At 46.6% G+C, this 26,098-nt stretch overlaps 1 protein-coding gene across 1 annotated transcript in view; it reads left to right on the top strand.

The window, feature by feature from the left end:
- The first annotated feature begins 15,268 nt into the window (after positions 1 to 15,268).
- Positions 15,269 to 26,098, top strand: part of CFL2 (cofilin 2) — a 54,908-nt gene continuing 44,078 nt past the window's right edge. The window contains exon 1 of the mRNA XM_044272482.1: positions 15,269 to 15,494. Coding sequence (XP_044128417.1) covers positions 15,492 to 15,494 — 3 coding nt within the window. The 5' untranslated portion in view covers positions 15,269 to 15,491. The remainder of the gene's footprint in view (positions 15,495 to 26,098) is intronic.

Raw genomic sequence — 26,098 nt, forward strand, 5'->3', positions numbered from 1 at the left:
GTCTCTGGCGCTGCGCAGAGACCTCAAGGGACCTCTGGATCTGTACCCAAGAAGCACGTAGGACGGAAAGGTGATCCTCCACAGCCGGAATATCCTGGGGAGAGAATACCTCCGGTAACACGGCAGGTTGGAACCCATAATTGGCCATGAAGGGAGACGTCCCAGAGGAAGAGTTCACCGCCGTGTTCCTGGCAAACTCAGCCCAAGGCAGGAGGTCAACCCAATTGTCTTGGTGATCGGAGACATAGCAACGAAGGAATTGCTCCAAGGCCTGATTGGATCGTTCTGCGGCCCCATTGGACTGAGGGTGGTAGGCCGAGGAGAAAGAGAGATGAATCCCCAACTGGGAGCAAAAGGCGCGCCAGAACCTGGACACAAACTGACTCCCCCGATCCGACACAATCTCCTTGGGCAAACCGTGCAACCGGAAGACCTCCCTGGCGAAAATCGTGGCCAACTCTTGTGCAGAGGGTAACTTCTTGAGAGGAACACAGTGGCACATTTTGGAAAACCGATCCACAATCATGAGAATGACCGTATGGCCTCGGGATGCAGGGAGGTCCACAATGAAATCCATCCCCAGGTGTGACCATGGGCGCTCCCCGGTGGCTATGGGTTGCAAAAGGCCCAACGGAAGGTGCCGAGGGGACTTACTCTGGGCACAAACGGAGCATGCTGCTACATATGCGGCGATGTCGGAACGTAGAGAAGGCCACAGGGGCGTAGCTATAGGCTCATGGGCCCTGGTGCAAGAGTTCAATTTGGGCCCCCCTACCCTCAATCAGGGGTCAAGTCCTGGGAAAAAAAGTGTGGGAACTCACCCAAGATCCACTGCAACCCCCCCCCCCCCTCCAAAAAATAAAAAAGCACAGAAAATCTAGCATGCTGTAATTTGTGTCGCTGCGGACTAAAAAATAAATTAAAAAAATAGCACTTTTAGAAAAGTTTGTCCTGGGATTCGATCTCATGACCTCTACACAGCAGAAGCAAGGCATATGCCCTCACAGCTATGAAAGCTGTCTAGCTTGCTGCTTAAAAAAAAATATATATAAGACTTCTACTGTAGGTAACTTTGCCCACTGTGTATGGATGTAGCAGAGCTGGGTGTGTTGGGGCAGCTGTCATGTGTATGGTTGTACACTAGGTATCAGTACACAAGGTATCAGTAGAAGTATCAGAAAAAGAAAAAAAAACACTTTTAGTTTGTCCTGGGATTCGAACTCATGACCTCTACACATTACAGGCAAGGCATTTACCCTCACAGCCATAAAAGCTGTTGAGGTAGTTGTTTAAAAAAAAAAAACTAAGACTTCTACTTATACCTAGTGTACTGATACCTAGTGTACAACCATACACATGACAGCTGCCCCAACACACCCAGCTCTGCTACATCCATACACAGTGGGCAGCTGTCATGTGTATGGTTGTACACTTGGTATCAGTAAACTAGGTATCAGTAGAAGTCTTATAAAAAAAAAAAAAAAACACTTTTAGAAAAGTTTGTCCTGGGATTCGAACTCATGACCTCTACACATCAGAGGCAAGGCATTTACCCTCACAGCCATAAAAGCTGTCAAGGTAGCTGTTTAAAAAAAAAAAAAATAAGACTTCTACTTATACCTAGTGTACTGATACCTAGTGTACAACCATACACATGACAGCTGCCCCAACACACCCAGCTCTGCTACATCCATACACAGTGGGCAGCTGTCATGTGTATGGTTGTACACTAGATAGCAGTACACTAGGTATAATTAGAAGTCTTATATTTAAAAAAAAAAAAAAATAAGACTTCTACTTATACCTAGTGTACTGATACCTAGTGTACAACCATACACATGACAGCTGCCCCAACACACCCAGCTCTGCTACATCCATACACAGTGGGCAGCTGTCATGTGTATGGTTGTACACTAGATAGCAGTACACTAGGTATAATTAGAAGTCTTATATTTTTTTTTTAAGCAACTACCTAGACGGCTTTCATGGCTGTGAGGGTAAATGCCTTCCTCTGATGTGTAGAGGTCGTGAGTTCGAATCCCAGGACAAACTTTTCTAAAAGACATTCTAAATGATCTCGTAGTGAAGGAGATGATGTCATTAGGGGGCGGGGCGCCATGAGAGGAGTCGCAGGCAGCGGCACCGCACAGACAGCTTCCTCTCAACTGAAGCCGCCCCTCCTCCCTTAACCTGCCCTGCACAGTGCGCTCCGTCTCCCCCTGTGAATCTGATTCAGCTGTGTTCTCCTGGCTTGAGGCTGAAAGGGAACGGCGTTCCTGCCATGAAAAAAGTGCAGGAACGCCGTTCCCATGCGTTCCCCCTCCACTCGACCCCTGCCCTCAATACAGTTTCCTAACACCACCAGACCCCTGCACGCCCACCATGCCCACTAGCAGAACTAAAATCTCACAGAGAAAATACATTTTGATCCAATAAGTGCATAATAATAATGATGATAAGGATGCCATCTAAAAGTAGTACATTTTTTATTTTTTTTGAAAAGTAGGCACTGTCTGTGGCAGCATAGTGACTTCTGTGTTACAGGGGGGCTGTCCTCGCTGCCAAAGAATCTCCCCCTGCCACTTGATTGACAGGAACGGATATCTTGCCGTACCAGGACAATTGCACGCCTGCGCTGCTGCTCAGAGTAGTGGCGCATGTGCTTAGACTCAGAGGCTCTGCTGGAACAGAGACTGTGCATTCACTGCAAACCAGAAGTAGCAGCACATGTACTCTGCTCTTCTACCATTGTAGCAGCAGTGCAGGAGGGAGACTTTCAGGGCCCCACAACATGTCCAGAGACTCCAGCCTCCAGCCCTATCATTCAAGAGGCAGGGACAGATGAGATTCCTCATCTGTAGCAGCCAGCAGGGACAGTCGCAGACTGGGGGTGGGGGGGTTAGTTTATCACGCTGCCAGTTAATACATCCCTGATGTATTAACTGACCAATAACATGGAGATCCCAGTGCCAGCTGCCTTGCTGGTGGACGATTGGCATATACATCTGCTGTGGCCCACAGCAGAAGTATATGCCAATCGTCCACCAGCAAGGCAGCTGGCACTGGGATCTCCATGTTATTGGTCAGTTAATACATCAGGGACCCCCTGGCATGGGGCCTGGGCATAGCTAAGTGCAAACAGGGTGATCCTCAGGCAGGACCGGGTGGCTGCCCTCGTCCACCAGCCTGTCCCCAATGCCAGTCAATACCCCCTTAGGAAATCTCTCATCAGATGTGAGAGCAGCAGCGATCGATCAGCCAGGATTAATGTGCACAGTGGGAGGCCCCCCCTTAGGCAGGCGACAAACTGCCCCCCCCCCCCCTCATTCTTAGGCAAGTGACAAATTCAGCTCTGCTACATCTACAATGAGCAACTACAACAAATGTAATGCCAAACTGCAGTTCCTCTATGTGATGCCTTGGATAGCTTCCACTGGACCCACAGCCTGTGGGTCCAGTGGAAGCTATCCAAGGCATCACATAGAGGAACTGCTGTTTGGCATTACATTTGTTGTAGTTGGTCATTGTAGATGTAGCAGAGCTGAATTTGTCACTTGCCTAAGAATGAGGGGGGGGGGGGCAGTTTGTCGCCTGCCTAAGGGGGGGCCTCCCACTGTGCACATTAATTCTTGCTTATCAATCACTGCTGGCCTGCTGCAGTCACATCTGATGAGACTGAGATTTCCTAAGGGGGTATTGACTGGTCTGGGCTTATCACAATCTCACCGGCGCTCTCGATCAGCCACCAGGCAGGTCAGGGGACTCACTCAGGCCAGGGACAGTCACTTACTGGACCGGACCAGGACCCCGGTCGGACGGTCCAGTAGTTTATCACTCCGCCGGCGCCACGCTCACCTCAGTATATCAACACAGGATAGGAGAAAAGAGTCACTCGCAAGTTCGCAGCACCTCTGCACACAGTTTCCACTTCCTGAACTGAAGCCGCTCCCCCTCCTCACTTCGCCTGCCCTGCACAGTCAGGGCTCACCTCTCAGCCTCCGCTCCGCGTGAATGTTGATTTTAGTTATCAGCTGCGGGCTGCGTTCTCCTGGCTTGAGGGGGCCCCGTGGGCCCCCCTGACTTAGGGGCCCGGTCGCAATTGCGACCGCTGCGACCCCTATAGCTACGCCAGTGGAAGGCCACCAGAACAGACGTGAAACAGCCCAGGACAGCTGATTCTTTCCAGGATGCCCCGCGGCCTTGGAGTTATGGTAGGTTCGCAACAACCGAGTGCGCAACTCCTCAGGCACAAAACATCTGCCGTTGGGTCTCCCAGAGGGAGCACCAGATTGAGCCGCCAAAATCTGCTCACCCAGGGGAGAGGTCAGGCTGGTGCGAATGGCGGCCAGGATCTGATTCGGAGGTATGACCGAGGTCGGAATCGACTCCTCCCCAGACAGCTCGGAGTACTGCCGTGATAAGGCATCCGCTCTGATGTTCTTGGAACCGGGTAGGTAGGAGACCACGTAATTAAAACGTGACAAGAACAGAGCCCATCTGGCCTGACGTGGTGTCAATCTCTTGGCCTCAGAAAGGTAGGTCAGATTCTTGTGGTCCGTCAGGATGAGAACCGGAACCACCGAACCCTCGAGCAAGTGCCTCCATTCTTTAAGGGCCTGCACGATGGCCAATAACTCCCTGTCACCAATCTGATAGTTGCACTCCGCGGAAGACAGTTTCCGGGAGTAAAACCCACAAGGAAGCAGAGGACCCTCTGGTGTTCTACGCTGAGACAGAAGGGCGCCTACTCCCGTCTCAGACGCGTCCACCTCGAGGACAAAGGGCAACCCAGGGTTGGGGTGCAACAGAATCTGAGCCGACACAAAGGCGGACTTTAGAGCCTCAAAAGCTCGGATGGCCTCGAGCGGCCAGACCTGGAAATTACTGCCCTTCCTGGTCAGATCCGTGAGAGGCTTGGTCCTAATGTCAAGGAACCATGAACCAGACGTACAACAAGAGATACGTGGAAATAAGAAGGCTTTATTGCAAATCAAGCTGTAAGCAAAAGTCCAAACGGATGGCTAAACCGAAGCAGGGTCTTGCGAAGCCAGAGGTCAGGAGCCAGAAGGGTAGTCATACGAAGCCAGGATCAGGAACCAGAAGGGTAGTCAGACGAAGCCAGGATCAGGAACCAGCGGGGTAGTCAGACGAGGCCAGGATCAGGAACCAGAAGCAGCAGCAGTCTTAGAAGCATGTGCACACAGGAGGACCAAGCAAGGAACTGAAGCCACAGACCTCCTATATATGAGCTAGGCATCCAGCTCCTCCCAGTGGGAAGGAGAAGCCGCAGGGTGGGAGGCTACAAGAAACCAAGATGGCCGCCAGCACATGTCAAACGAAGGAGAACAGCAAGAAGGTAAGACCATGACACCCAGACAGGGGAGTGTGAGTATTCCAGGGGACTAGAGGAGTTACCTCGTCAGCCTGAAGCTCCTGAGGCTAAGGATAGCTCAGTTGAGATACCCCAGTAGTAGGAGAGGACCTCCTGGGAGCAACCTGCAGTCACCTGTCACCTCAAGCAGAGAGAGACAGCTAGGAAACAAAGGTACTGTAACCTTAAGCAAGTGCCAATACTGGAGGAAGGAATTTATACCAAGGATTTAAGCCAGCAATTAGGCATCCGGGCCTTGGGATCCAGCCAGCTAGAATAGCTGTGGGGATAGAGCAGCATAGCACTGCCAAGCATTAATTATATACCCTCCAAGTATCTTGCGAGATTGAAACCTGCTGTGATATAAACCTGCTGTGCATTTGGGACTGTAAAGGACTGTATTACCATCTTGATGTACAAAGTTGGACTGTTATAAGTAAAGCAACATTTGGTTCACCATATCATCCGTATACCTCACTTATTGCTACTGAAAACCGGTGTGCCACCGTTACAGGCACTGGCGTCACGAACCTTAAAGGGACCTTGCCTCAGGCACTCTAAACACCTGCAACAACCAGGGCACCTCACCCAACATCAGGCCAGGTCTCTACACCCAGAGTGTGCCCCAGAGGAACTAGTGTCTGCCTCTCATTCACTGCTGCATGCCTGCCCAGGGTCCTCCAAAAAGTGAGTAACCCTCGATTGCCCATACCGTGACCTCACTGTCGCTATACCCTGCAGGTCTGGCGTGCTGCATAAATTGGCATCACGAACAGGATACGAACATTCCTGCGCCATTGCGGATACAAAAACTGTGTGCTGTTAATTGCCTTAAAGTGACAAGCCCTAATTGCTTTATTAAAAATTGCTGGGCCAAAGTGAACTGTGATAATTGCGGTGTGAAGATTGTCTTGTATGGACTGTTTGCTGCCGATTTAAGTCACCGCTTGCTGTCAGTGAATAGACAGCCATATTGCCCACTTAACCTGATTGGATTACAAGCGCGCCTCGTGGAACTGTTTGGCGCGAAAAAGAGGACTTTGGCGCGAAAAGAATCAGGCGGAGTCATCGCCCAGCCAACAAGGAAGAAGAACGCCGCCCTGTCTGGAGGAAAAGGTGCCGCCTACCCGAGTCCCGGAGCTACGAGAGGCCGCGCCCACCTGCTGACGCGGTACACAGGATGTTCAACACCCGTAGCTGCGCCTCTCGCGAGACCTGGAGCGAGCACCACCGGAGTAAGTACAGACTTTAAAACTTTTGCCGGCTCCTCCGTTTACCTTACCGGAAACTCCCGACCCCTGCTAGGGCACCGGAGGGACCCCCGGTAGTAACCAAAGACTTTTCTGGAAAAAAATTATTGCCTTCTGGAAAAAAATTATTGCCATTGCCGCTCCGGTCCACTCCGCTACATTTAAAGGGCCATACCCACCTAGCAACGCCATGTCCGCATCTGAGGAAATCGGACAGGCAGCCTCAGTCGTGCCTGCTGAAGTACCCGCAGCCGACTCTAGGGCCCCTGTCGCCGCGGCACCGCCAAGCCTGATGCCGCTAACCATGCCGTACTATTTCGGGGCCCCCTGGTTCCCACGTTATTCAGGGGAAGCCCACAAGTTAAAAGACTTTAGGGAGCAGATACTGGCCTTGTTCCGGCTTTATCCCATAACTGCTGAACAACAAATGGAGATCCTCCTAGCTCAGTTAGAAGGGGCCGCCCGCAGGGAAGTAATGTCATGGCCCCGTTCTGAGAAGAGTAGCCTGGAACAGATCTTTGATCGCTTGGGCACCACATTTGAGGCCAGAACGGTGTCAGAAGTTAAAATGCGTTTCTTCAGCAGAAAGCAGCAGCCTGGAGAGTCGCTCCACGAATTTGCCCTGTCCTTACAAGAGACACTGAGAGCTGTAGTCCAAGTGGATCCTAAAGAAGCTGAGGACCAGGACCAGACTCTTAGAGAGCAATTCATTGCGGGCATCGGTACTGAGCACTTAAAGGGCCAGCTACGCATGTTGTCAGCTCAACACCCCCACTGTACATTTCTGGACTTTAAGGAATTGGCCATCAGTATATTAGGCCAGAACCCTGTTCCAGGGCCAGCAACCCTCCCAGAACCTCAGGCTTGTCAGCCAAAGTCTGTTAATGTGGGGTCTACAGGAGTCGGTCAGGCCACCCAGGCTCCAGTCACAGATGTAGTGGCAGCACTAATGGAGCAAGTGAACTATCTTACTCTAAGTCTGGAGAAGGTGTGCAAGAAACTAGAGGAGTGGGAGAGGCCATTGTTACTAGAAGATGAAGGTCCTTTTCCCCCAAGGCTCCCACCTGCATATAGAGATGTATATCCAAAAGAGCCTGATGGGCGACCGAAGTACCGGCCCAGAAGTAGAAAACAGCCTGTCTGCCACCACTGCAAGAAATATGGACATACTGAATCAATGTGCTGGCAGTTAAACGGGCAACCCCTGAGGCAGAGGACCGCCCCTCGGGAGGTAGAACAGTAGGTCCAAAAGATCCAAGCTGGATGCCTAAGTATGTAGGATCCCGTCCAAAAATTAATATATGTATCAACGGGATACCCTTTGAAGCCCTGTTGGACACTGGGTCACAGGTCACCACCATTCAACGGCCTGCCTTTGACAAGTTCTGGGATCCAAGTCTCCTCACCCAGCCACCTGTCCTGGCTAGATATCATTGCCAGCAACGGTAAGCCAGTGAAAGTGCATGGGTATTGGGAACCTACCCTTCTGGTGGGAGAAGCCACTCTGCCACAGCAAGGCGTAATTGTGGTACAAGCAGTATATAAAGGAGGACACCCTGTGATCTTAGGGACTAATGTTCTTACAAATTGTTACTCCGAAGTGCTTGAAGCATTGAATCAAACCATATCTTCAGCCTCACCTGCTTCCAGAAGAGTTATTCAAAAGACTATTAGTGTGCTGTGTGCTCAACAAAGGTTCGCCAACAAGAAAGGAGAAATTTGTACTGTCCGGATCCGGGATAACCGGCCGGTAATTCTGCCTCCAAATTCCCAGATCATCCTGTGGTGCCGTGCTGTATTAGGGATCCAGGGCCAGGACTATCAAACCCTAGTGGAACCTATTCCCATTGAAGATCATCCCTTCATACGGACAGCCAAGAGCCTGGTGACCGTGTCTCAAGGTAAGGTGCCTGTCCGCTTAATCAACTTTGGTGATCATCCCGTTACTCTCCTCAAACACTGCCCCGTTGCTCAGCTTTTCCAGGTGTCTTTCCAGGATGTGATCCGTCTGCCTGCCGCGGAGGCGTTCCAGTCCACACAGAGCAGCAGCACCCCAACGGCATCCTGGTGGGAAGAACTACATGTGGGGAACGAATCCACCCCGAAGGAGCAAATAGAGGGAGTCCTGAAGCTGGTGAAGGAGCACCACCAGGCTTTCAGCAAGCACTCCACGGACTATGGAGAGGTCAGTGTAATCAAACACACCATACCCACTGGCTCTCACCCTCCTATTAAGGAGAGGCACAGACCCATACCACCTACTACCTATCAGTCTGTGAAAGAGATGATACAAGAGATGAAAGACTAATATAATCCGGGACAGTCATAGTCCCTGGGCTGCGCCCCTAGTACTTGTCCGAAAAAAAGATGGCAGCATAAGGTTCTGCGTGGATTACAGAAAAATTAATCAAATCACCCACAAAGATGCATATCCCTTGCCACGCATTGAAGAGTCCTTGACTGCCCTGGGGTCATCAGCCTATTTCTCCACCCTGGACTTAACCAGTGGGTACTGGCAGGTACCCATGGCCCCAGAAGATCGAGAAAAAACTGCTTTCACTACACCTATGGGCCTGTTTGAATTCAATTATATGCCGTTTGGACTGTGTAACGCTCCAGGAACGTTCCAGAGGCTGATGGAACGTTGTTTAGGCCATAGGAATTTTGAGACGGTGCTATTATACCTGGATGACGTCATTATATACTCCAAGACATATGAGGACCATCTAAAGCACCTGGGTGAGGTATTTCAAGTTCTTACCAAATATGGCCTCAAAATCAAGCCATCCAAGTGCCACCTGCTGAAACCAGCCGTCAAATATCTCGGGCACGTTGTCAGTGCCGAAGGAGTACAGCCTGATCCTGATAAACTTGCTGCTGTCCGTAATTGGCCTACTTCTACGACCGTGAAAGAGGTGAGAAGCTTTCTCAGTTTTGCAGGGTATTACAGGCGCTTCATCCCGCATTTCGCACAAATTGCGGATCCCATCCAGGAACTCTTGAGGGGGCATCCAAAGAAGAGCCAAAAGACTCCTATTCCTGTTGAATGGAATGAAGAACGGGAAATTGCCTTCCAACTCCTAAAGAAGAAGTTGACTGAACCCCCTGTTCTGGGTTACACAGATTATCAGAAGCCATTCCACCTCTACACAGATGCCAGTAAAAGAGGCCTGGGGGCCGTGTTGGCTCAAGTGCAAGATAACAAAGAAAGGGCAATTGCCTACGCCAGCAGATCCCTGAAGGGAGCTGAGAAGAACGACCAGAATTACAGTTCTTTCAAGCTGGAGTTTCTTGCCTTAGTGTGGGCTGTGACCGAAAAGTTTAAGGACTATCTCGCTGCCACACCGTTTGTTGCCTTCACGGATAATAATCCCCTGGCGCATCTGAATACAGCCAAATTAGGGGCACTGGAGCAAAGATGGGCCTCCCGCCTTGCCAACTATGACTTTACTGTGAAATACCGGGCAGGCCGCTCCAACGACAACGCTGATGCTCTGTCACGACTCCCCACTACAGAAGCCCCAGATAAACCAAAAGATGCCTGGGAAGAAGTGGAGATGCCAGCGTTCTACAATAAATTTACCCAGCAGGATAATATCCGTACTGAAGATTCCCCTGGTGCTGATCCTTCCTCATCAGATGGTCCTGAGTCCAGAGGCGATCAAGAAAGATGGATTAAGCTCCAGTCCGAAAGTAGAGTCCTCGGTGAACTACTTGACTTCCTTACCAGTGGGAAAATCCCTGAGAGGATCCGCAGGAAGAGTGCAGACCCAGAGCTAGCGAGACCACCAACTATTCCTTCAAAGAGGCCTGTTGCTCAGAAGGAGTCTGGATCCAGTGTCCTATGATAGAGTGTACCAAATTCTCCTGCCACGTCGGGATGCCAGCCTGGTGCTGGATATGTATCACAACCAGTCCGGACACTTCGGTGTGCAAAAGACTGAGGTTACCATTCGCAGAAGATTCTATTGGATTGGGATGAGAGAAGATATTGAGAAATGGTGCCGAGAATGCACTGCCTGTGCTGTGGGGCGGACTGAACGCCATGACCAGAGGGCGCCTCTCCATCCTATTGTAAGTAAGACTCCTTTAGAACTTGTTGCCATTGATCACGTAAAGTTAGAGCCGAGTCGCTCAGGGTATACGTATGCCATGACTATAATTGATCACTTCACCAAGTTTGTCGTAGCAGTGCCTGTGAAAGACCTGACAGCCAAGACTACAGCGGAGGCGTTCTGGAAGCATTTCCTGCTGCCCTACGGCTGTCCAGAAAGAATCCTCACCGACCAAGGGTCTGCGTTTGAGTCGCAGCTGTTCCATGAGATGTGCCTGCTACATAACTGCCAGAAAGTCCGGACCACCGCCTATCATCCGCAAGGTAACGGACTCTGTGAAAAAATGAATAAGACTCTCATTGAAATGTTGAGAGCAGTACCCCCTGAGACGAGGGGTGATTGGCCTACTCCGTTGCCGCAGCTTATGTACACTTACAACAACACCATCCATTGTTCCACCGGTTACACCCCGTTCTATTTGATGTTTGGCTGACAAGGGAGATTGCCTGCGGATCAGTCCCTGGGGGTACAAGTGCCGGATGTGATCAACCCACTGCCCAGGACTGATTGGGTAGTGGAGCACCAAAGGCGTCTCCTCAATGCTAAGGAGATCGTCCAGGGACGAATGGAGATTGTTCGGGAGAGGCAGCAAAAGGACTAGGATCAGGCTGCCCATGCGGAACCTCTGGTCCTCGGAGACAAGGTGTGGTTAAAAAATAACCACCGGACCAGCAAGTTGGACAGCAAATGGGAAAGGATTCCCTATATCATTACTGCCATCCCCAATGCTGCAGCCCACATCTATCAAGTCTCCAGAGACGGAAAAGGTTCCCAAGTCGTCCACAGGAACCGCCTCAAGCCTTGTATAGAAGGAGAACCAGCGGCAGAGGATATGGAGCCTGAGCCTTCTGAAGTAGAGTTGCCGGCTCCACCTATGGACCCTATGCAGGCTGTGGAGAACTTGATCCATGATAAAGAGCCGCTCCACTGGGCCCTCACTCCCTGGCTGAATTTGCTGGTTCCTGCTCCTGTTCCTGTTAGCCTCAACCTCAGGACACCTTACCCCAGAGAGCTTCTGTAGAAGCTCCAGAGGCAGTGGGCTCCTCTGACCTTCCTGAGTCCAGGCAGGAAGAACCCCTGCCAGTAAGGAGGTCCACTCCTTCTACCAGGTGGCACCCACCTGTGAGGTTTGAGAACTACATTATGGGCCCAGGTAGCCCCTCACGGGAAACCCCTGTTTAACCCTTTGCAAGCCTGGGTACGGACTCATGTTAGCCTTTGAGCCTCCAAGGACTTATATTTGTTTTGCATTTTCCAAGGACTATTTGCACTTAAAGTTTTATATGGACTATCCTGGTTTATTGATACGTTGTGCCAGGTCAGCGCCCCTGTTCCCTTATGTTATCCTAAGAGAAGAGAACGACGCCCCTTGTCACCACTCCTTTCAGTGACCCTATTTGTCAACTGTTATATTGTTAATGTGGTGATTGCTGTATATGCATGTTCTCATCTGTCTTTCAGGTTGCAGCTTCCAGATTGGCGGAAGTATCGGCCCCCTCTGTATATGAAGTATTGGCCCCCTCTGTATTAGATGTATTGGCCCCCTCTGTATTAATAGTATAATGACCCCCTTTGTATTAGAAGCATCGTCCCCATCTGTATATAAAGTATTAGCCCCCTCTGTATATGAAGTATTGGCCCCCTCTGGATGTGAAGTATTGGCCCCCTCTGGATGTGAAGTATTGGCCCCCTCTGGATATGAAGTATTGGCCCCCTCTGGATATGAAGTATTGGCCCCCTCTGGATATGAAGTATTGGCCCCCTCTGGATATGAAGTATTGGCCCCCTCTGGATATGAAGTATTGGTCCCCTCTGTATTAGAAGTATTAGCCCCCTCTTTATTATTATGGCTGATACTCTCTCTATATATACAGTATATAGTAATCCTCCTCCGTCCTCTCCCCCTCCATAGTGGCTCTAGTGCTGCCTGCCTTAGGATGCATACATTAAAAAAAATACTCACCTCTTTTCTTCACTCCATCACCACTTGTGGCCGGTGTTCGGGCGTCCCGGGGCAGGCGGTCACGAACACATCACCGTGCCCTCCTGCACCGCGTCATCACGGCATCTGGTGAGACCCGACCAGGAGGTCACAGTAAGGTAATCATGATCTCCTGCACTGTTCAACTGCCTCATAGGCTTTAGACCTGGCAGCCTAAAGCCTATGAGGCATACCAGAGAAGAGGGGAGCCATAGGCTTCCATCGCCCTCATTTTACTGCCTCCTGCCTGACACCCCCTGCAATGTGGCACCCAAGGGCAACCCCTGTACCCCCCTCCCCCCACACTACACCACTGGATCTTTTTGTTGCTGGCTTTATAGGACATAGACTGCAGAAGGGGTCAGCAAGCTTTGGCATTACAGCTGTTGTGAAACTACAATTCCCAGCAGGCTCCATTCACTTCTGTGGGAGCTATAAGAAGAGCAGAGCAAGTGATCATGCTGGGAGTTGTAGTTTCACAACAGCTGGAGTGGTGGAGGTTGCCTACCCCAGGACTTTAGCATCTATTATAATACAACTATGCTTTTCAAGAAGGTATGTAGGAATTTTTCAAATCATATTCCCAGGTTGTATCACCAAAATACAGCACACGGTCTCTTTGAATAGCCAGTCAGTGAAAACAGCAGCAGTCTCACAACTATACGCATCTAAAAAGCTAAAGGGAACGTGTCAACAGAAAATTACCTATTGTTTAAATTATGTTTTTTTGTGTTGAACAGATTTTTTAGAATTTTGGCCACTAGGTCTAATAACAGCCATGATTTCCTGATCTCTACAGGTAACTGTCAGTAGCTATTATCATTATCATTATAATGATAAGTAACACCACTATAAAGATAAAGAATTATAAAAAATATTTTGGTAGTCCAACAAAATAAAAAAATCAGGACTGTCAAACCAACACACGCGCTAAATCGCAAAAGGGTCCGGTCATTATGGCCTTTTCAGGCCTAGTCATTGACGGGTTAAATATATAGTATAGGTGTATAGGTATAAAGAATATATCATTAGTAAATGACACTATTTAGGGCCATAAAGTACTACCATGAAGTGTAAGCCATGTGCAGTTCAGTGGTTTATTGCATTATACGTTTCTTCATTGGGATTAGATATCTCTCTGGATGTGTACATTCTGGAAATACAGAATGTGCTTCTTCATAGCTATGGCAGCATGATCAAGACTGAGGTGATGAGGAAATTGTCAATCATGTGTTATTATTGCAACAACCTACTACTTAGTAATCATGTTGAGACACAGATTCAAAAACAACTCTAAATTTAAAGGGGTAGTCCGGAATGAAACAGATATGCTTCCCCTCTCGCAACAGCACCTCTCTCCAGGGGTGCACCACCAATGAGACCAGGTGAGGCAATAACCTCAGGCAGCACCAGGAAGGGGCAAGAGGGGGCAGCAGAAGGGCCATGGGCAATGAGTGCTTTCATTGTGGTAAAGGGGTTAGGTTAGGAAATTGGCATGGGGGGGGGGGCGCCGTTTCAGTTTTCACCTAAGGCAGCAGAAATGCTAGGTGCACCCCTGCCGCTCTCGTCCACTGGAGTGTGGCACTGGAGCTTAGTCCCATTTAATCAAATATGGATGAGCCGCAGTACTACATACAACTCATACAAGAGCGGTGCTGTTTAAAAAAAAAAAAAAAAAAAAGACCTATTTTCTAATCTTGCTCAACCTTTTGCTGCGGAAAAGCCGCAGATATCACACTGTGCATTGGTGAAATTTGCAGCATAAACGGACATTCTGTGTATCTAAAATTTGAATCGCAGGTCAAGTGGGGAAAATATCTGCAGTGTGGATGAGAGTTTTAAAATTTCTGTCACTTTTCTGCTGCGGGTTTTCCAAACATAATTCTGCTTTTGCAGTATATATGTCATGTGTGGCCATACCGTGAGTCCAGGAGTTGTTACAAATCCTGCTTGGGGGCCAGTGAACACTGTTTTTTTGGCGCTGATTTTGGAGTTTCTGCCTCAAAATGAGCTCCAAAAAAACCCCTCAAAACAGCCATTCATTTCAATGGAAAACGGCACTTGCTTTTCTTTCCCATGTGGTAAATAGAAGCAGCAGCTCTGTATGTGCCCATGCGGTTTTTGTGCAGATCATGCCAAAAAACCACATGCTAAAAATGCAGTTTTCTATTGAAGTAAATATCCACAGGTTAAAAAAAAACGTGGTGGAATTTTAAAATGCGTTGTGTGAACATACCCTAGATGTTTTTAGTGGGTGATAACAAAAGTGTTTGGGGATAATGCCTATTTAATAAGGAGCAAGTCATCCTACAACGCCTGAGCTACAAAGATTTGTATTCTGGACTGTGCAGGGTGCTAAATACTACAATTTTTAGGTATGCTTTTCTAACTATGACCAGGCGGTGAAGAGTTAAGTGTGTCTTGGTGTAGATGACCTAGGCACAGTGCAGCTGTCAGTACAGCATGTGGGCTATGAGCATGAGCAGGGCATTGAGTGACTGGCTGCCTGCCTTCTCCAATGACCCACCCTCCTCTGAACTATATTATACTGCAGTTCATCAGGCTACCCTCTCTTTGCCTTTCCCACTCTTCCCTTAGCCTGTCCTTATATCGTGACTCTCTGCGTTTCATTTCTGCTCTCCTTTCCTGGCCATCTCTTCTTTACTGCAGTTGTCTGACACTCTACCCTCTGCCTCATTTACTGGAGTTCTTGGCAAGTTTGGAATTAGGAGCAAGCCCCGAATACCTAGAGCTCTCCCTACACAAAGCCCAGCATGGTAAGAAACTCAACAATGTTTTACTCTTCATTTTCTTTATTCTTTAAGAGTTTAATAGCTGTTTATTTTTCAAAAAAAATAAAAAATTCCATCTGTCAAGATGATAAGTTTTGAAGCGATCCAAAGTAATTTTACCTCCATTTATAGAAACATCCTACATGCATCGGTGACGTCAAATGTATTTCTGGTGTTGCAGGGATTAGGAATTTCCTCATGACTTTCTTTGAAGATTGTATAAATATTATAAGAAAAATATCACATTCTATAATCATGAAAGCTTCTGCCGTTCCAGTTCTGTTATAGGGGGGCAACTTTTAGAAGGTGACATTTTCTGGGTCCACCTCCCCCATCAGTTACTGTAACCTTAGATATTTTCTTCTATGTGTCGCCTGATACACTGATACAAGTTGCTATTATTTATTCTACTTTTAAATTCATCTCGTCTTAAACTAATATTAGTTTGCGAAGTTGACTTGGTAAATACAGTGACCTAATTCAGTGTATGAAGAGACCGTTGTATGAGTATTGCTCTCACAATGACTCCAGCATACCCGAGAATGCCTTAAAAGGTCAAGCAATGGAGAATAATCCTTACCATAGTTATTGTTTGACAGGTGGCATAGACAGAAAGAGGGGACGTTCAATTCCTTTCTCCTGGATGTGAGGCTTATGGTATAATACTTGGCTTCAATGCACATAAATCTTATAATTTAGATGAATATGTATGTATAACTGAGTGTGATATAACACGTTAGTGAGATTGTTATCCGCCGGCTTGCTGTGTTAAATACACATTGTACTATGGTGGATGTATATATATATTTTCTTATCAGTTATGACTAAGGACTAAGTGTCTGAAGTGTGTGAGGTCTGATCCACATGCTGTAATTTTGCTACCACGAATAAAGAGACAAGCGACACAACAATTGCTTTGCAGTGCTGGAACTTCATTTATTATTGTTTTGCTACCAAAGGACTCTTTTACCTGTTCCGTGCCCCAGGGGTTGATTAAATCTACAAAAAGGTGAGCTGGAATTTTATTATGGATGTATATAGACTAATATTAATATCTGTGTAAGAGGAATTAGATGGAATCCGCAGTGTGTCTTTTCCGTACAGTTCTACAGGACATACTCATGACTTACACATATATAAATGGACGCTCGTTCCATTACAGTCAGCTAGCACTGGTAAAGAAACTGGCAATACCTTTCTTCATACAGCAATGGTTTTCCTGCTAAAATATGTTGCAATAATAATATGTGATTAGTAGGGTCCAAATGCTGGGACTTCCACCAATCTTGAGAACAAAGTGACTTTTCGGCTGTATTCACACAACCGTGTCTGTTTTGCAGACTGCAAACCGCGGATCCGCCAAACGCGGGCACCAGCCGTGTGCACCCTGCATTGTGGTGCGGACCGTGACACAGTTTTGTGAATGCGGCCTTCCTTGGCTATTTCTGTATCTCCCATTCATTTCAGTGTAGGGTGATCATGCAGGCAGGGCACCTCTCCACCCTCTTATTGGAAATCCCCCTAAGGCTGGGATCAGTCTTTGCAGCAGTCAGGGGTCTACTGGAAACTTGAAGTGGCCCTAAAAAATTTAAATAATCACAAAGTAGCTCAGTGTTGTAGGTGGGTATACAGTAAATTGGCAGCAGGCAGGGCCAACACGTAGCCAATGGAATGGATCATATAATGGAATCCCCTTTAACCGAATAGGGTAGAATCCCAAACCCTATAAGCAGCTCTACAGTCAAATATAGAGCACCATCACTTTATATACAGTATATGTACACCTCTGGTGCTCCAGTTTTCACTATAGAGCTCTATACATAGTTATGGTGCCCCTTGTCTCTCTACAGGAGGACTATACAGTATATGTAAAGACTGCCCTTCATATATCACTATATGGATGTATATAAATGATGCAACCAACACACGACTCCTGCTCCTGCACACCCTGCCCCATTAACTTCCATTGCTGCATATAGCGGCATAACTGATGACATACTGTACATATCAGATTTTTTTGGCACCTATTGTGCCAAAAAACAATATGGATCCACAGTTGCTCGGTGACCACCATGGAGACCCGGTGGTTGCACTCCGACAACACAGGAAGAAAGGTCTGACCAAAAGAGAGTGCAACTAAGAGTGCCATCCTCACTCTCTGCATGGATTGGTCAGCACAGATGCCGGCTATATTGCTGGGAACCAATTGCTGCATTCAAAAGTGGGAGGATTTACTAAGCCAGGACCAATGAAAAAATGCAAGCCTGTAAACATGCAGAAGCAGCTCTATGATATCATGTTATGTGGACTGCACCCATTCCTATTACTATGTTATATAACTAATGTAATATCTGTACTCGTGAGGAGCGGTACTAGTGAGGCCACCTAGTTGACTGACTTATGGTTTTCAGTGACACACAAGCCCAGAATATTGAGCTACTGGACAGTTTTTGGGGGCTGACCATCCCTGGGGGCAGTGTTTTGATGCACATTTTGAGTCAAAGCCAGAATCGGATTCAAACAGCAAGATAAGAATAGATTAAATATTTCTCATTTTTGTATCCCCTCCTGTGTCTGTCCATTAGGGGAATACAAGCATCTAAGCCGGGATGTTGGCGTTTCATGATTCAGGTTACAGTGTGTGAATGATGAGTGACACTGCACACATGGCGGTGCAGCAAGAAACCCCGGTAGAAAAACTACCATGAAATCATCACGTGTGAATGTAGCCTATGAGTAAACATAGTATTCTATCTATAGCTAAGGGATTGAGATTTACTAAGTACAAATCATCCATATGGATGGCAATGAGACGTGCAAATACCTTTTCTTACCCTTATTGTTTCTTCAATGACCTCCTCTTTGTAAGGGTCCATTCACACGTCTGTAGTGTATTGCGGATCCGCAATACACCCGGCCGGCACCCCCATAAAACTGCCTATACTTGTCGGCTATTGCGGACAAGAATAGGGCATGTTCTATTTTTTTCCGGAGCCGCAGACCGGAAGTTCAGGGCCACGCTCCAGAAATGCGGATGCGGACAGCACACTGTGTGCTGTCCGCATCCATTCCTACCCTATAGAGAATGAATGGGTCCGCACCCGTTCAGGATAATTGCGGAACGGGTGCGGACACATTCTACGGACGTCTGAATGGAGCCTAACACTACATTTTCTCACTTAAATACACTAGACCACCAGGAGCCTATTTTTAGGAGATGTAGATTATTTTTATTTTTTTTCTATCCTTATGGACATGGTTCTAAAAACACTTAAAGGCCACATTTACCCTGGAACCATTTAAAAAATAAATCAGACTTTGCAAAAAGTGTTCATTACAAATACCGACTATTTTAGAGATGCATGTCATAAAGAAAGCTGTGTGTCCCATGATTAGACTACAGACAAAACCCTGTGGGTCATATAGTATATTAGTCCTATCCAGCATACTGTAATACTCCCACCTTTCCCTTCTTGTTAGCCCCTTACTGAGCACTGCAGAGGTTAAAGGGGTTGTATCACGTCAGCAAATGGCATTCATCATGTAGAAAAAAAATACAAGGCACTTACTAATTTAATGTCTGGTGATTGTCTATATGGCCTCCTTTGCTGGCTTGATTAATTTTTCCATCACATTATACAAGGCTTGTTTCCAGGGGTTACGACCACCCTGCAATGCAGCAACGATGGTCATGCTTGCACACTATAGAAAAAAGCACCGTAGTATGCGCTGTCCCGGCCACCCAAGAGGCCGGAGCTTTTTCCTATAATGGGAAAGCACTGCCACCGCTTCTGGAATGTAGAGTGGTCATAAGCATGGAAATGAGCAATGTATAATGTGATGGAGAAATGAATCCAGCCAGCAACGGAGGCAATATGGGTAATAACAATACATTAGTAATTGGCTTGTATTAACTTAACATAATAAATGCCATTTGCTGAAGTGAGACAAATCTTTAATACTATTCAGACATAGCCTGTTATGTGCCTAAGGAACGTTCTGAGCTAAAGTTTGGTAGCAAAATGGTGGCTTGCACAGACATTTCAATGTGAAGGAGGGGGTAAGGAGATACAGGCACATAGGCCATAGCATCCAGAACAAAAGGGGAAAAGAGTGTGTCCATGCTCTGAACTGCAGATCCTGAAACACAGACAGTGTAATAGCAAGCGATCAAAAAGTCATCCGCACCCAAAAATAGTGCCAATCAAACCGTCATCTCATCCCCCCCAAAAATGAGCCCCTACACAAGACAGTCGCCCCAAAAATGAATAAAACTATGGCTTTCAGAATGTGGAGATACTAAAGAATCATACAAACCGGATTCCCAAAAAGTTGGGACACTATACAAATCGTGAATAAAAACTGAATGCAATGATGTGGAGGTGCCAACTTCTAATATTTTATTCAGAATAGAACATAAATCACGGAACAAAAGTTTAAACTGAGAAAATGTACCATTTTAAGGGGAAAATATGTTGAATCAGAATTTCATGGTGTCAACAAATCCCCAAAAAGTTGGGACAAGGCCATTTTCACCACTGTGTGGCATCTCCCCTTCTTCTTACAACACTCAACAGACGTCTGGGGACCGAGGAGACCAGTTTCTCAAGTTTAGAAATAGGAATGCTCTCCCATTCTTGTCTAATACCGGCCTCTAACTGTTCCATCGTCTTGGGCCTTCTTTGTTGCACCTTCCTCTTTATGATGCATCAAATGTTCTCTATAGGTGAAAGATCTGGACTGCAGACTGGCCATTTCAGTACCCGGATCCTTCTCCTACGCAGCCATGATGTTGTGATTGATGCAGAATGTGGTCTGGCATTATCTTGTTGAAAAATGCAGGGTCTTCCCTGAAAGAGATGATGTCTGGATGGGAGCATATGTTGTTCTAGAACCTGAATATATTTTTCTGCATTGATGGTGCCTTTCCAGACATGCAAGCTGCCCATGCCACACGCACTCATGCAACCCCATACCATCAGAGATGCAGGCTTCTGAACTGAGCGTTGATAACAACTTGGGTTGTCCTTGTCCTCTTTGGTCCGGATGACATGGCGTCCCAGATTTCCAAAAAGAACTTCGAATCGTGACTCGTCTGACCACAGAACAGTCTTCCATTTTGCCACACTCCATTTTAAATGATCCCTGGCCCAGTGAAAACGCCTGAGCTTGTGGATCTTGCTTAGAAATGGCTTCTTCTTTGCACTGTAGAGTTTCAGCTGGCAGCGGCGGATGGCACGGTGGATTGTGTTCACTGACAATGGTTTCTGGAAGTATTCCTGAGCCCATTCTGTGATTTCCTTTACAGTAGCATTCCTGCTTGTGGTGCAGTGTCGTTTAAGGGCCCGGAGATCACGGGCATCCAGTATGGTTTCACGGCCTTGACCCTTACGCACAGAGATTGTTCCAGATTCTCTGAATCTTCGGATGATGTTATGCACAGTTGATGATAGATGCAAAGTCTTTGCAATTTTTCGCTGGGTAACACCTTTCTGATATTGCTCCACTATCTTTCTGCGCAACATTGTGGGAATTGGTGATCCTCTACCCATCTTGGCTTCTGAGAGACACTGCCACTCTGAGAAGCTCTTTCTATACCCAATCATGTTGCCAATTGACCTAATTAGTGTTAATTAGTCTTCCAGCTCTTTGTTATGCTCAAATTTACTTTTTCCAGCCTCTTATTGCTACTTGTCCCAACTTTTTTGGGATTTGTTGACACCGTGAAAATTTGAATCAACGTATTTTTCCTTTAAAATGATACATTTACTCGGATTAAACGTTTGATCTGTCATCTGCATCTCCACATCATTGCATTCAGTTTTTATTCACAATTTGTTTAGTGTCCCAACTTTTTTGGAATCCAGTTTCTATTTTTTTTTTATGCTTTGTTATGTAAAACTGAAATAAATAACCAAAAAAAGTTGTCATATTTGGTATTGTCTCGTCCGTTACAACCTGCTCTATAAAAATACCACATGATCTAACCTGTCAGATGAATGTTGTAAATAACAAAAAATAAAAACGGTGCCAAAACAGCTATTTCTTGTTACCTTGCCTCACAAAAAGTGTAATATAGAGCAACCAAAAATTATATGTGCCCTAAAATAGTACCAACAAAACTTCCACCCTATCCCGTAGTTTTCGAAATGGGGTCACTTTTGGTGATTTTCTACTCTAGGGATGCATCAGGGGGGCTTCAAATGGGACATGGTGTCAAACAGTCCAGCAAAATCTGCCTTCCAAAAACCATATGGCATTCCTTTCCTTCTGCGGCCGTGTGCCCGTACAGCAGTTTATGACCACATATGGGGTGTTTCTGTAAACTACAGAATTAGGGCCATAAATATTGAGTTTTGTTTGGCTGTTAACCCTTGCTTTGTAACTGGAAAAAAATGGATTTAAATGGAAAATCTGCCAAAAAAGTAAAATTTTGAAATTTTATCTCTATTTTCCATTAATTCTTGTGGAACACAAATTTGTAAAAACTGTTTTGAATACATGTGTAGTTTGTAAAATGGGGTCATTTTTGGGTGGTTTCTATTATGTAAGCCTCACAAAGTGACTTCAGACCTGAACTGGTCCTGAAAAAGTTGGTTTTAGAAATTTTCTGAAAAATGTCAAGATTTGCTTCTAGACTTCTAAGCCTTGTAACGTCCTCAAAAAATAAAATGGCATTCCCAAAATGATCCAGACATCAAGTAGACATATGGGGAATGTAAAATAATAACTATTTTTGGAGGTATTACTATCTATTATAAAAGTAGAGAAATAGAAATTTGGAAATTTGCACATTTTTCTTTTTTTTTTGTAAATTTGGTATTTTTTTTATAAATCAAAATGAATTTTTTTTACTCCATTTTACTAGTGGCATGAAGTACAATATGTGACGAAAAAACTATTTCAGAATGGCCTGGATAAGTAAAAGCATTTTAAAGTTATTCACACATAAAATGACACTGGTCAGATTTTCAAAAAATGGCCTGGTCCTTAAGGGGTTAAAGGGAACCTGTCACCGGGATTGTGTGTATAGAGCTGAGGACATGGGTTGCTAGACACAAAATCCCGGTGACAGGTTCCCTTTAATATTTGTGTGTGTCGTTAAAAGATATTGACAGTTTCCCTTATATCAGTGACCTCTACAGCACCCCTCCCCTCTAACAGTGATCTCCAAAATCCCCAACCCATTAACACTGACCCCCCACAGTGCCCCGCCACTTTAAAATGGGACATCCACAGCAGCCCATCCCCTTAACTTTGTCCTTCACAGCAGCCCGCCCCTTCAACAGTGAGTTTCACAGCACCCCACTCCTTTGACAGTGACCTCCTTAGGGGCCCGCCCTCTTAACAGTGACTTCCACAGTACCCCGCTGCCCTAACAGTGACCTCACAGTACCCTGCTCCCTTAACAGTGACCTCCACAGTGTCCGCCCCTTTAACAGTGACCTCCACAGTGAATGCCTCTTTAACAGTGACCTCCACAGTGAATGCCTCTTTAAAAGTGATCTCCACAGTGAATGCCTCTTTAAAGATACTTCACAGAGTTTATATGGTACCTACTAGATAACACACAATTTACCCAATGGTCTCACTTTTATGTTTAAGAGGTTGCCTGAAACCGGTAACGCTCTCCATGTCTGGTGGACTTGTCCCATAGTGAGACACTTCTGGACCAACATTAAAGGGGTTCAGAGCTGAACCTGGACAGCCCTCCATTTTCACCCCAGCAGCCCCCCTGACATGAGCATCGGAGCAGTTCATGCTCCGATGCTCTCCTTTGCCCTGCGCTAAATCGCGCAGGGCAAAGGCATTTTTCTGAGTTCCGGTGACGTACCGGGCTCTCCATGGGGCTGACAGGAACCCCGGTGACGTCACCGGCACTGATGGGTGGGATTTGGCTCTGCCCTAGCCAGTAAAACGGCTAGGGCAGAGCTAAAGCCCGCCCCTCAGAGCCGGTGACGTCACCGAACACACTGCTGGGCGGAAGTTACCGCCCGGCAGTGTGTTATTAAAAACAAAAGAGCCTGTGCCCTGCGCGATCTAGCGCAGGGCACTGGAGCGCATCGGAGCATGAGATGCTCCGATGCTAGGCTCAGGGGGGCTGCCGGGGTGAAAATAAGGGTATGTCCGGGTTCAGCTCTGAACCCGGACACCCCTTTAAGAGAGGATTATTTGAGGTGTTTAAGAAGGATCTCCCCTTGTCGGCTCCTGTATATTTGCTAAGCCTTAAACCACAGACATATAACAATGCTGCCTATAAACTTTTGCAATATATTCTGATGTCTGCCAGGATTCATGTCGCGTCAAGGTGGCAGTCTCCCTCACTTTCGGTATTAGCGGTTACGAAAAATTAAATGCCACTTTGAATGATACCAGGGAACGATGCTCACAAATATGGAATCCCTGGTTAAACTGTGGCAACTCTCCAAACTTACGGTATTTCTTCTCTCTCTAAATATTTGCTTTAGTACCTGGAATATTTGCCTGCTTCCGTGGGGTTTCGTCCCGTACTTCCGTTCCGCAAAAAGATAGAACATGTCCTATCTTTTTACGGAACGGCCTGATCGCGCACCCACTCAATTGAATGGGTCCGCGTTCCAATGCGGCTGCCCCACGGACTGTGCTCGTGCATTGCGACCCGCATTTTGCGGGCCACAGTACGACCACAGGGCGCACACGCCCGTGGGAAAGAGGCCTAATGCTGTACGCAGATCTGTCTCTGTACAGCACTGAAATGTACGGCCTCCGACTTACATATAAAAGTAAGCAAAAAAATATAGCTTCCCCACTGTTTGTCAGTTTGTAGGATTTTCTGCATGAACCTGACACAGTGTTTTAGTAATCTTACAGATGACCGGATCTCTTCCATCTTCGGTTGGTGGCTAGCTGGCCAGCAAAATTAATATGTGTTTAACTGCTTTATGATCCTGGATGTACCTGTACATCTGAGGAGTGTGAGGGGTGTAGGGAGCAGACTTACAAGCTAAACCTTCTTCATACACGCCAGGTGTTTGGCAACAATTACCAAGATCAGAAATAACTTTCATCCCAGTCTTTTAACATTTTAGATGCTGCGGTCTGTGACTGGCAGCATCTGAGGTGTTAGACACAGAGAGGGTGCTCCCTCTCTCCTCCAGAATTGCAGGGTTTTAGTTGATTGCTATGGCAGTCTAAGGCCTTTTTCACACGGGCGTCATGTTTTTGGCCCGGATAAGATGCAGGTGCGTCGCAGGAAAATGTGCGATTTTTCCACGCGAGTGCAAAACATTGTAATGCGTTTTGCACGCGCATGAGAAAAATCATCAGGTTTGGTACCCAAATTTCTTCACAGAAGTTCGGGTTTGGGTTAAGTATTGTTTAGATTTTATTATTTTCCCTTATAACATGGTTATAAGGGAAAATAATAGCATTCTTAATACAGAATGAATAGTACAATAGGGCTGGAGGGGTTAAAAAAAAATTAAAAATAATTTAGCTCACCTTAATCCACTTGTTCGCGCAGCCCGGCTTCTCTTCTGTCTTCTTTGAGGAATAGGACCTTTGATGACGTCACTGCGCTTATCACATGGTCCATCACATGATCTTTTACCATGGTGATGGATCATGTGGCAAACCATGTGATGAGCATAGTGACATTACCACAGGTCCTTTTCCTGTGCACTGCAAAGATGAAGACAGAAGAGAAGCCGGGCTGCGTGAGCAAGTGGATTAAGGTGAGTTAACATTTTTTATTATTTTTTTTAACCCCTCCAGCCCTCTTGTACTATGCATTCTGTATTAAGAATGCTATTATTTTTCTTTATAACCATATTATAAGGGAAAATAATAATGATCGGGTCTCCATCCCGATCGTCTCCTAGCAACCGTGCGTGAAAATCGCACCGCATCCGCACTTGCTTGTGGATGCTTGCGATTTTCATGCAGCCCTATTCACTTTTATGGGGCCTGCGTTGCGTGCAAAACGCATAAGGAGGAGCATGCTGCGATTTTCACGCAACGCACAAGTGATGCGTGAAAATCACCATTCATCTGCACAGTTCCATAAAAATTAATGGGTCCGGATTCAGTGCGGGTGCAATGCGTTCACCTCACACATTGCACCTGCGCGAAAATCTCGCCCGTGTGAAAGGGGCCTAAGGCCTTGTGAATTCTCCCATCCCTGACATAGCAAACTGCCTGTTAAGCCCTGCCTGCAAAGATCCCATATGCTAAAATATTTATCGTATGTGGTGAACACCATAGCGCTGACACTGGGGAAACTGGAGGCAGTAGGAAAATAAGAAATGGCATCTGGACTTCTTATCTGCAGTAGTACTCATTTGCTGGTGCAGATAACAGTCTAAGGCCTCTTTCACATGACCGTATGGCTTTTTCAGTGTTTTGAGGTCCGTTTTAAACGGATCCATTGTTCCGTTTTTTGTTTCCGTTTCCGTTCCGTTTTTCTGTTCTGTTTTTCTGTTCCGTTTTTCCGTATGGCATATACAGTGTACAGTAATTTCAGAGAAAAAATTGGGCTGGGCATAACATTTTCAATAGATGGCTCCGCAAAAAACGGAACGGATACGGAAGACATACGGATGCATTTCCGT

This window comes from Bufo gargarizans, chromosome 11, assembly GCF_014858855.1.
Source record: "Bufo gargarizans isolate SCDJY-AF-19 chromosome 11, ASM1485885v1, whole genome shotgun sequence".
NCBI lineage: Eukaryota > Metazoa > Chordata > Amphibia > Anura > Bufonidae > Bufo > Bufo gargarizans.